The 12,792-nt window shown below is 40.8% G+C and overlaps 1 protein-coding gene across 1 annotated transcript in view; it reads left to right on the forward strand.

Annotated features, from left to right (window-relative positions):
- unc13a (unc-13 homolog A (C. elegans)) overlaps positions 1–12,792 on the forward strand; it is a 49,851-nt gene that overhangs the window by 32,391 nt on the left and 4,668 nt on the right. The window contains exons 36-43 of the mRNA XM_086046353.1: positions 390–519; positions 4,481–4,510; positions 5,884–5,940; positions 6,598–6,678; positions 7,285–7,432; positions 8,623–8,679; positions 12,264–12,356; positions 12,615–12,774. Coding sequence (XP_085902479.1) covers positions 390–519; positions 4,481–4,510; positions 5,884–5,940; positions 6,598–6,678; positions 7,285–7,432; positions 8,623–8,679; positions 12,264–12,356; positions 12,615–12,774 — 756 coding nt within the window. The remainder of the gene's footprint in view (positions 1–389; positions 520–4,480; positions 4,511–5,883; positions 5,941–6,597; positions 6,679–7,284; positions 7,433–8,622; positions 8,680–12,263; positions 12,357–12,614; positions 12,775–12,792) is intronic.

Genomic DNA, 12,792 nt, shown 5'->3' on the forward strand with positions numbered 1-12,792 from the left:
GTGTAGGGATTCCATGTTGTTACCATGGTTACCTCTGCACTTTTACTCCAGTGATCAAGTCTCTGTAGAATCTGGGAATTTTTTGTCCCATATATTGAACAGTGGGACACTGTTGGTTTGTAGAAACAAACTAAAATAAGACTATACTGAAACAAAAGCAGTCGAAAAAAAATTCTGAATGTTCCTGCTGTGTGTGTGTTGGCCCCTTAAGGACAGTGTGGTGTCGCGCATGCATAAAGTACACACTTACTTTAAGAAGAGTCAAGGAAGAAAGTTGCAATTGGGCTCTATTAATAGAACTTGTTGTCCACAGTAGTATTCTCGTAGATTCTCTGTTTTCTGTCAATTTTTCATCCTCATTTCCTGTCCCTCCTACCCCATCTCGTCAGCCTGACTCTGTTTGCCAAGATCTGTGAGAAGACGGTGTTGAAGCGCGTGCTGAAGGAGCTGTGGAAGCTGGTGATGAACACCATGGAGAAGACGATTGTTCTGCCGCCGCTCACCGATCAAACGGTGAGTGTGCATCAATTCAGGAATGCATAAGTCATACAGGCATGCACCAGAAGCTACTATGTAGGAGGACATCAAAGCGGCTTTATAAACCTATAAACCTCACAAATCCCGAGGGATTGTTTTGCCTTGTAAGCGTGAAAATTTAAACCACACTCACACACACTCACTGCAGTCACAAACCTCTTTTAAACAGTAGATCAGACATTCATCTGCTTGTGTCTTTTAATACAGAACCCACACATCTGATTCAATAATGTCACCCCACATCTGGTGTGATGTATAAAAAAACGAGGGGAGTGTCAGTAAAATTCACACCCTTGTCCAGTTTTTTTGCGGAATACCTACCTCTGTTACAGCTACGGCCGTGCTGCATTCCTACGCTATATCATGGTTCATTGAGTCGCAACACACAGACAGTAGGCTACATGCCGCCGCTGTCATGTGAAAAACACTTATCTACATTTTTTTTCAATTTTCGTATTTTTACGTGAATGGTGTTAATGGTGTCGCATTAATGTGAAAATGACAAAAATGTCCAAAATTGGACATAAGTGTATTTCACAGGACAGCAACGATATGGTACTTTCTAGATAATTTCTGCTTTATTTTGGTGTATTACTATGTTTTTAAAAAGTGTGTTCTAATAAGTATAAACGTAATTTTAAGCATGTGGGGGCATTTTCCTATTTCACTGTAAAACAAATTCACATATAGCGGGTAGGTCTGGAACGAATCCCCCGCAAAACTGTGTCGGTGCCATTTTCCAGAACAGCAACATGAATAAAGGTGAAAAAATATCTGCTTTTACAGGAAATTAACACACACATACACGTTCAGTTGTTAAGTTGGCATGACAAGAAACAAAGATGGGGGCGGAGTGTGTAGAAAGGAAGAACACAGGCACCTTGAGTGTGCGGCAATTCAAGATGGCTCTTTGACTCTAATAAACATACGATATGAACAACAGTCAACCCACACACACGCACACACACATATGATATTCCACACAAAAGGAGTGCATCATATCATTTGCATACCAGCTCAGGTCTGCTCTCCACTATGTCTGCCAGTGTTGTCCCAAAGGATGTGGCCCTCTTTCAAAAAAAAAAAAAAAAATCAGGATACATTTTGGAAAGCAGCCTGTTGTTTTGTTTTATTTTATATATGTGTGCTCTATTTGTGTTTGGTTATCATTTGAAGAGCCTCATATCACAGTACTAAAAAAAAAAAATTGGTTACAATATTAAAGTCTTCCACACTTATATGCTGGTTCTTAATCCAGACGTTAAAACAGGAGTCAATTTTTTCCCTCCAGGACTTGCGGGGGTATTTTTTTGTGATTGATGTGGGGCTCTTTGCAGCTTGACTGACCCTTCTTTCTGGTTGTTGTGATTACTATTACATCCTGCTCCCACCGCTCTCCCTCCACAGATGATTGTAAGTACAGCACTCCTGCGTGTGTGTCTGTCTGTCCGTCTGCGGTGATTGGTTTCTTCTTGCTATGTGTGGCTGCGATCTCCCCCTGTTTGTTGTTTTTTTTGGACCCGCCCTGCATCTCACCGTCTCACCAGCCTCTCTCGCGTCTTCTCTTTTCTTCCAGTGTTAATTAAAAGAACAAAAGGAAATGTTGACAAGGAAAATAGATCATAATCGTGACAAAAGAGCCGTTGTTTTTTTGTTTTGTTGTTGTCGTTGATAGAGGCACTGTTAAGAAAAGTAGCTTTAATAATGCTTTCCATCGTAATTTTACGCTTTTTAAATTGCTATTCATGTCAAACTGATTTTTTTCCTTATTTTATATTCAGCAATTTTATTTGGAAACATGTCCATTAAAAGCAAATGAAAAGCTTAACTGCAATCAAGTCAGCATTTTACCAAATTTAAATGAAAGAAAAATTAACACTGTTCTTCTCTTCCTCTCCTCTTCTGTCCTTCTACTTTGTCTTTTGAAAAAACAGACGCATGGTGCATTTCTGGTTGTAATAGGCCCCCTGTCCCTTCTCAAAAAAAAAAAAAAAAAAAGAAAAAAAAAAGAAAGAAACCATATATATAAAAATCTCAACCAACCAATCAACGCTCTCTGTCTTTGGTTTCCTCTTCCTGAGTCTGCCCCTCAAACAGGAAGTGGCACTCCTCGCTTGTGCCTGGTGTTGCCTCGTTTCTCTTCATGCACTGGGACCCCAAAAGCGAGGCTCAGTCAGATCCCTCGGATACCACCTTTTCCCCTCACCTTTCTCACCTGTTTGAAGTGTTGCCCCCCCCTAAAAGTCCCCCACTGTGGGTTTGTTGCTTGCATCTGATCTCTTTCAACACTGCAGTCTTCTCCCAGTGAACTGTACGACGCTATACTGTGCTGTTTGTCTCTCTGCAGACCTTTCATGTTGGTCTGTCCTGGTTTGCTCATGTTCTGTTGTTCACCAGGATGACTGTAATGACGGTTCACTTCATGTCAGTGGGTTTAAATATACAGTCCAAGAGATTGTCAAGCAAGGCTGATTTGGGTTCAAAAAAGTGCATTTAAGATGTTGGTCAAAAATTATAGAAATATTCTTAAAGCTCTTGGTGATGATGTAAAGGTGGTCTTAAAGAGGAAGACAACCCATTTTTTTTATATGTTCTATGCACCTCCACTAGTCTATTCTGATTGAGATTGTGTTTGTGGAATATGAGTTAAGCATCAAAATCCACCTGTTGTTAGTTAGCCATCTCGGGGAGATGCCATTTTGCCACTTTCTGTCGTCTGAAATCGACATCACAGTTGCGCAGGGTACTGTGATGTCATTTTCAGTCAACAGAAGTGACAAAATGGCCGCCCCGTGAGATGGACAAAAACGGGTGGATTTTACTGCTTAATCATATTCCACAAACGCAATATTCACCCTCTCAGGCTCAAATTAAGTTTTAGTAATAGCTTAGTAGTACTTTTGAGTAAAAAAAAATGCTCATATAATATGAATGTGCATTAATTAGGGGATTAGCAATTAGTTGGTGCGAATCTGCAACACCTGCCTGGAAAGGGTTAATCAGAATGCTGTGTTTCGACAAGTGCGGCTGCTGAGAACATTTTTCTTTAAAGAAAAGTGTTTGTGTTGCCTTCCCATTTAACTGGCTTCACATAAAAAAACAAACAAATCTTGTTTGTTTTTTAATAAATAATGAGGACTACCTGCATCACCACCTAGATCTTAAATTGTTTTTAGCATGTCTTACTTTTTTATACAGTCTATAATGTGGCTATGTTTTATAGATTTCAATGTTGTTTTTATTTTTTTTAATTCCCGCACCTACAATTGTTTACTGGTCAGCTATTCGGACTACAGAAATGTTTTTAACAGAAATTAAGGCATTTGCAAATTGTAATCTGGAATTAAAATGCAGTCAACAAATTGTCTTCCTACCTAACTTTGTAGTTTGAGAAGCGTTCCATGTCTCATGCTAAGTTGGGCAATTATAATCATTAAAATGTTTTTTTTAAGTATATGGAAAATAAAAATATATACAGTGTATAATATGAGGAAAAAGTAATAATCTAACTTGAATAGTCTGATTTTTTTTCAAGACAAAAGTATAATAGTATTATGTAATACCCCCTCAAATATTTTACAGTACGGTATTAAAAAAACACTTTCTTGTGATATTTTGGGGGTGTTTCTCTGAAAAAAATTCCCATGATATTATGCAAATATATAAATAAAACATAGCTGTATTTTTGTAAAATCCACACTTTATTCCCAAAGCACATGTATGTTGTAATTTTGTACATCACTAATTTTATTTGTATGAGCCACCAAAGAGCACCATTGGGGATAATTTTGCACAGACAGTTGTTGCTTTGGAGAGCGTGCTAAATAAAAGGAGGTGCCAATTGTGGCAAAATGACGATGCTCCTAAATGTTGCCTCATCTTGCCAATGAGAGTGCAGCAACTGGCGAGTGCTCCATGTATTAACCACATGCTCTCTTTCCAGGGGAGGCTGAAGAGCGCTTCTCACAGCGACGTAAGGACTAAACCCCTTCAGATCAGTGTCTCGTCTCGCTCTCCTCCATGTCTTCTCTCCGTGTCTTTGTCTCTCTCCCTCAGCTCCCCATTGAAACAGTGGTGGAAATATAGATTTGCTTTTTCTCACACGTCCTTCTGTTTTCACACAACATTCCTGTTTATAAACCCAGAAATGGGCCTATTAGATGGTAACCCCCAGATGCACTTTGTTGACATACAGTTAGGTACAGAAGTATTTGGACAATGACGGAGTTTTATTTAGTATTTTTTTTTTTTTTTTGCCTTTATAAACTACCACAGTGGTTTTGAGATAAACTATCCAGACGTGATTGAAATGTAGGCTTTCAACTATAATGTAAGTGATTTTCACAAAATATGGCATTTACCGTTTGGAAACTGGAATACGTCCATTGCATCCTTGCATGGGGGCGTACTGAACAATCACGATCAGGAGAGCCTTCAACAGAGGAGGGCTGAATGGAAAAAAATAGGAAAGTGTGAAAGTTTTGTTCAGATACTTGTATCAATTTTTGGAGGCATTTTATGTTGTACGTTCAATTAAATTATTCCACCTTGATGGTCAATTGCAATTTAAAAGCATCCATAGTCTAATAGCCTTTCTGAATGTCATAGACAAATTATGGAATGTGATATATGGGTATGTTCTCCATACACAGCACAGCACAAAGTTTGAGTGATGATGAGTGATTCATGGCATATCATCAAACTTTGCTGCCAAAGTCGGTCCGCACCCGTGGATGAAAACTCCTTGTAATGTAGTGTCACACATCCGTCGTTAACCCAGTTTAATTCTGGCTGGTATGGATTATTCTGGTATGGAAATTCCTGAAAAACTACACAGTGAACCCACAATGTGCAGACTACCTGTGCACGTCACAGCACAAGTTCTTGATTTATTTTCATGTTTCCTGGTGGCGAGAGCTTTGCCTTTCAGATCCATTGTGGTGGTGTATGAAGGCAAACTCGTAACTGTGTTGTCCAAACTGCATATTGAGGTGCAAATTCACTCAGCAGATTGAAGATGGACTTTCACTAAATATCTGTTGTTACCTGCACCACACTATTGTTAAGCAGCTTGTTATATACAGTGTGTGTATGTGTGTGTGTGTGTGTGTGTCTCTTTCTATGTGTGGTGGATGTACAGTATATGTGTGCAGCCAAGTGCTTTGGAACATGGAGAAAAAAAGTAGCCTGACATTATGTAAAGAGATGACTGTTTATGTATGTCGCTGTCTTCTGTGTAATACTGCCTTGTACTGTACTTTTATCATGGCCAGTAACTTTTTCGACTGACATCATGACAATCATCCTCTTTCCTATCTTTTTCCTTCTCTCTGTTTCTTCCTGCAGGGCACTCAGCTCATCTTTAACGCTGCCAAGGAGCTGGGTCAACTGTCCAAGCTGAAGGTGCTGCCAAACGTTTCTTGTCGATGATGCCCCCCTTGCTGATATATTCTAAAATTCAGTCTATTGAGCGCATTGCTGTATAAGCCGCACCCACTAAATTAGCTCTGTTATAAAAAACACAGATACTGTGCTGCCCCCTTTATGGTTTGTCCATAGCCTAAGTGTGGCAGTAATGTGACACAGGTGCTTGATTGATGTCAAGAAGTAGCTAGTCAGCAAGATAAAATTGAAATAATCTCCCTTAGTTGTAATTGTTTCCATTTCCATTCCATGAGTTAGCATCTGTTGCCATGCTAACGTAACACAGGTTTAAAATGACTGCAACATAGATGATAATTCTCTTAGTCCCTCTTTATAGTGTTTCCAATCATGTGTTAGCATTAAGCGAGCAGACTTAAACTAATGATAGCGGCAGTGATGCTGTGTTCACCAACTTGAAGCACAAAAATTCTGCCTCTCATTTGGTGAACAGCAACCTATTTGCTGAGTTAAATACTTTCAGGGAATAGACGAGAATGTGACGCTCCTGGGATTGGAAAAATATATCAAATAAGCCGCATCGTTTATGGCACAGGGGTAAACGCTCACACCTTGACTTTTTTTTCCCTTTGTGATAATTCAAGAGCCCCCTAATTGTGCTATATACTTCTTGTTCAGGAGCATATGGTTCGCGAAGAGGCCAAAGCTCTCACGCCCAAGCAGTGTGCTGTCATAGAACTTGCCCTGGACACCATCAAGGTAGGAATACACTGACTGCAGACTCTTTTATTATTACATTGCTGTTGATCCTTTGAGATTTCTGATGGAATTGCCGTAAATCAGCCTGAATGCAGAGCAGAAACACCAAAATAAACTTACACAAGCAGTTGCGGTCAGACCAATTAAATCCTGATGAGTTCAAGATAGCTTTTAAAATCCAGTTTGGATGGATTCCTGGTATCAAAACTGCAAATAAGCATTAAAATGAAAAGTGTAACACTGCATGTGTCAGGACACTAAAATAAATCATCATAAAACCTTGGATTACTTGACAGGATATTTTTTCAGGTGGCCAATTAAAACACATCCGCTGTTCACATTTCAAAATGGTCTCATCCAAAAAAATTCAAAATAAAAAAAAAAGAGGATTAACATCATTTTCTGCAGTTTCATTCGTGAAATTGGACACATCTGGGTGTTCAATTTAAGAAGTTCCACACGTCATTTTTGAGCATCAATGCTGCAGTTGTAGTCGAAATAACCTTTGAAATCTTTAGTTTTAGAGCCACCTTTTTTGTGGTACTTCCCAATGTATAATTGTCCAGTATGGGTCATTGGTTCACTGCCCGGCTTTGTGTTTGTCAGCAATATTTCCACGCTGGTGGCGTTGGCCTAAAGAAGACATTCCTGGAGAAGAGCCCCGACCTGCTGTCCCTTCACTACGCCCTGTCCCTCTACACGCAGGCCACAGACAAACTTATTAAGACCTTTGTCCAGTCACAAAATGCACAAGGTATTTTGATTTACCTTTTTATTTTTCTCTCTAAGCTCATTTTCTGGTCCATAGTGGTTCCAGTGTGACTTTTTGAGGTGTGATTCCAGTGTTTCCCAAATGCAGCCTTGTGTAGTCTAAAAATATGTGTTGTAGCTCAAGCTGCAGGAGATAAAAGTCTGAAATGCTGAGTCTGCTGGTAGCCTTCGCCGCCTGCGGGAACGCAGAAGGGATTTCTTTTACAACCGCTGTTTGCAATGAAAAGAGCAAATATCCATCTTCCATCCTGTCCCTTGTTCACCGCTCAGCCTCCTTTTGTTTGGCTGCCAGGCGATCTCGTGAAGGCCGTCATGTCCCGGATCACCTCTACTAGAAAAACAGTTGAAGTGGAGGACTGGTAAAATTTGTAATAGCCGTACAGTCTATTTGAGCTCCGCAAGGCTTTCTCTGCTGGTGTGATCGCTATTAGAAGCGGTGGCCGACATTTGCAACCGAATTTCTAATATTTGTTTAACGAAATTTTGTTAGTTTTTTCACATCGGTCTCTTCTCTTCACTTCTTAACATTTATCTTGGCTGCATCACTTCCAGTATGTGTATGTAATCAGGTTTAGGACGATTATGTGCTAACATTATTGTCATCTGCCCAGGACCTTCAGAAATTAGTAGTGCTGGCCAATGCAACCAAGTGTTATTAGCAATGGGAGTGTTTTTTTTTAAACAATAGATTTCAAATTCACCCCAGATGGCCAGCTAGCTTGTGTGAAGTAATGTCAGCATTTTTCCATCTTCTGTTCTGATTGGTTGGTCAGAACAAAACTTGTCACAGCCAACTTTGAGTAGCAAAACTCATCTGTGGCTGGTCTGAACACAATAATGCATTTAATATTTATCGGCTTTGGCGAGTAAGATGTCTTTTATTTAAATGTTTTATGTTTTCGTCCTTTTGTTAGATAAATATTCATTCTAAACAGTTGTGTGCTGGTGTACGGCATTTTTGTATCATATTCATGGTTTCTAAAATCAGGACGTGATAGTGGTGTTATTGAGGTGGATTAAGTTGGGTAAACTCCCACTGAAGGCCCAAGTTCCAAATACATGGCCTGCCAAAGCAGCTGTCCCATTTTTAAAAGACCTTCCAATGTCTTTAATGTTCTTTTTCTCCTTTCTCTGTGCACATCCTCCTTCCGCCTCCCCCCATCTGTGGGCCAGTGTTCGGCGGCAAGGGGGTGCGGTTCACCGCTAGTGAGGATGTTTACCCAGAGAGGGGTACGTTGTTCCCAGGTTGAAAACGTTTTGAGACAACCGGGACTACCAAAAAGCGTCCAACTCCAATTCCCTACTTCCCCTGCACCTCCATGTATCCCCAAACTCTCCACTGCCTGCATCGACTGAATATACTTCCCCCCCTCTTTTCCTACATCGGCCTTTCACCGTCCTTTCAAGTGCACTGACACGAGCGCTGAGAACTTTTATGCATTCATGCATGCGACGTACGCTCTGATGTCTGTATGGATGGAGCTGCACTGAATACATACCCACTCGCTATGTATGAGCAGACACTAAAGCATGACGCGCCGACATCAGACGACAACAATAGCAATGCATCAGTAGTATGGAGGAGACTTGACGCAGCATGATGTCATCGAGGGAGGGCCGAGCGAGCGTCTGTGCACGTGGGTGAGAGGAAGCGACCGAGTGGATGTGTAACAAATCCCCCTTTAAAGGGGACACATTGGGGAAAAGTGTGCTTGTGCACACATTGGGGTCTCTGATGTGTCCTGCCCACTCATCATGTGAAATTACACAATTAAGTAAATTTAATGTTAGCTTCCTTTATCAGAAAATATGTCTCTAAGCAAGCTGCTCGGATTTTAGCCCTACTGTTACATCACAGTTGAGTTCATTTAATTATTAACAGCAGGTACTTGGTGGAAGATCTGCCATTTTCTGTTTACACAAGCCAAGTCAAAGCCAAAAGCTAAGAATTCACTCACATCCTGTTGTGTCTTTGACTTTCACAGAATTCATGTGGAATAGTCGCCATGGTAACACAAAGCCGAACAGTCCCCCAAAACCGGCTGCCCTGAAAAGCGTTCTTCAGTGCGCTGTCACTCTCAATCCTTAGATCCTTTTAAGCTGTGCATGTCATAGACTTTTCATTTTAAAAAAAATAAATAAATTACTAAAGGGCCCTCGCAGCACTGCCAAGTTGGGGTACTTGCAAATTGGGGTACTGGCACATAGGACAGCAACAAGTCAAATGTTTAAAATAGATGCTTATTAATCTACCAAACACATTTCATTAGACAGTTTGGATAGACAAGGTTAGAAAAACTGTGCAAAACTGTATCATTTTGGGTCTCTTTTAGTTGTGTAATTGTACCCTTATATGACGTGCTGGTCAATAAGGTCCTTAATTGTGTTCAAGAGTTTGGTGCAGATTTATACTTTAGTCTTTTGGATTTACCACTAATCGGTCAAATCCAGTATTCCGTAAAGTCTGTTGAACTTCACTCATTTGGTGGCAGCTAAAAATGCTTGAATATTGTGGAATTCTTAATGCACTTGTTAAATTTGTACCTTGCACAGTTCGTGAGTTTGTGAGTAACTTGCATGCAAGGTCAAAAGTCTTCGAAGTAACCCTTGTGGAATGCCATAACTCGTTCGTTGATACGATAAAATTCAGTTCCTGAAGCCAGTTTCACTTATCGTGGTGAAATTAGTTGTGAATGACCATGCATCGCTATTCCATGGTGAAACCATGTCCAGTAAATTCGTAATTTATTTTTAAAAATTACTACTAAAACAAGACTGATCATTGATTATTGTTAAAATAAGCCCCTCTTTTCGCTATACGTAGTCAGAAAACTTTCTTTCTGATCGCTTATGAACACTCTCCATCGAATAGAGCAGTCCAGATGGACTCCTACTGCTCTCTTTGGTCTTGTTGGAAGTTGGCAGTGAGAGCGACAATCCAATAATCCTTCCTGGGGAGTCGAGGAGAACCGAACGCCGGGAACATGCCAGGAACACTCTGCCGTCTAACTCCCACTGACACCTTGATTCGTGGGCGGCCGGCTGAACAAACAAACACACACACACACACGCGCGCAGGCTGCTGCCGTTGACAGGTTGAAGACGCTAATTAAAACATTGCAAATTAATATCCATCTGTCGCCATATCCTTCCGGAATTGTTCAAGGCAATGCCGACGTCGCAGTGAAACACTGGAGATGTAATTGTCTGTCATCTCTTGCCAGACTCAATGTTGTGATAGGTCGTCTTTGATGTACAACGGGGATGTCCACAGTTTTTACACTTAGGAGCGGACCCAAGGCGATTCCCCCGCTGGTGTCCAACCATTTTCAAGAGCGCTTGGCCTCATTAGGCCTCATCCCAGTTGACTTTGGGCAAGAGGTTGGGTTCACCTCTGACTAGTTGCCAAGCAATCACAGGGCACATATAGACAAACAACTGAACTTTGTAGGAGACATTCGAACCACTTGCTGGTGGTTTCAACATTGTCCATGTAGTAACGCAAAAAGTTGCACTTTCTCCTGAATCGGAGGCTCAAGATTGTGTGACTGACACAGCAGCTGCTTTCCAGGATTATGCTAAAAATTGAGATCACAAACACAAAATTGTGAACTGTGACTTGCTTTTTTCTTTTTTTAATATTCAGTTAGGCTACTTTTAATTAGTTTTTAGAGCAAGTTTTTTTATTTTTATTTTTTTTGCCCAAAATGCTTTGTTTTGATCTGGTTTTTCTTAGTTTTAGTTTTAGTTTTTTTTAAATATATCGTCACTGTGATGTGAAAAACACTTATCTCCATTTTTGTCATTTTCTTATTTTTACTGAATCATGTTTCTGCGTGACAGAAATCGCATTACAGTGAAAATTAAAAAAAAATCCAAAATTGGAGATAAGTGTTTTTTACAGGACAGCGACGATATGTATCATTTGTCGATTGCAAGGAAAAAAAGAATAAAAAGGTCACTCAGTATTGTGTGATAAACGTCCTTCCTCTGTATGGAGTTGCAGCAATACCGAAATAAATACATTTAAAAATGAACTCAAACGCTCATGTATGATATGAATTGACAAAAATGAAAACTGACTTTTTTGCTTTAATTAAATTTCATTTTAGTTACTTTCATAAACTTAAGATGAAGTTTTGGTTCGTTTGCCATTTTTAAAAATAATTTTCGTTTTGGTAGTTTACATTGTTAACACAAATGTTTTGTCAATTTTAGTTGGTAGTCATTTCGTTTGTTTTCGTTAACTACTCTTACTTGGAACAGTGTGCGCAAGAATAACCTCAGGAAATGAACCACATGCTGCTTGACCATGTCTCAAGAAGAAGACACAGTCTACTCTGATCACGTTTCTGGTCATTTCTTTCCCATGTTGCATGTCCTGAAGATCGGGTACCAACTCAGCTCTCCTTGAACGTTACCTTTTAGTGACCACCCTGCATTGTAACGCACACCTTGCATCTATGAGTGGGCGCCAGCGCAAATTGTTAACGCTCTACCACTGTTACGTGGGAACCTTTTTTGCCACTTTCTGAGAAGAAGAATATGACTATGGAATAGTAGACACCTGCCCACCACGGCGGGCCCACTCATAGCAGCTGTGATTTGCACCTCAGCACCACATCACTCTGCTTAAAGTCCTCCTCTAACATGCTCATCACAAATATTTGTCCATTTCTCATCCCCCAATGTGGAAATGGTCTTCAGTTTTGTTTTTGATCTCAAGACTTGAAAGAGGAGACTTAAAGCAGAGTTTGGGGCAGCTTGTGCTAGTAATACCCGGCCGGCTATTTACCGCGTATCCGTCTCACCAGGCTCCGGTGTGGATGACGCGGTGGGGGAGGTGTCCATCCACGTGGAGATCTTCACTCACCCCAACACCGGTGAGCACAAGGTCACCGTGAAAGGTATGATTATTGTATTCTTTTCTCCTTCCAAGGTTCTCTGAGCTTGCACGAAACTGAGATTGATCTCAAGAGTATAAGGAGCATGATCGTCATGGAGATGACCTTATATGTAGACAGCCGGTGAAGTGGTCGAAAATGAAAACACCCGCAAGGAGCATGCCGGGAAATGGCCGATAAATCGTGTCTTGAAGAGGCAGTGCAGAAAAGGGCAGTTGTTGATGTAGATGCCACTAACTTCCTTTCTCCCCGTCCTGACAGTGGTGGCCGCCAACGACCTGAGGTGGCAGACGCAGGGAATATTCCGTCCGTTCGTGGAGGTGTTCATCATCGGCCCTCACCTCAGCGACAAGAAGCGCAAATACGCCACCAAGTCCAAGAACAACAGCTGGGCGCCCAAATACAACGAAACCTTCACTTTGTGAGTCGTCACGGTGAT

This window comes from Filicampus tigris, chromosome 12 (genome assembly GCF_054856515.1).
Source record: "Filicampus tigris isolate MCC_2025a chromosome 12, RoL_Ftig_1.0, whole genome shotgun sequence".
NCBI classification, from domain to species: Eukaryota; Metazoa; Chordata; class Actinopteri; order Syngnathiformes; family Syngnathidae; genus Filicampus; species Filicampus tigris.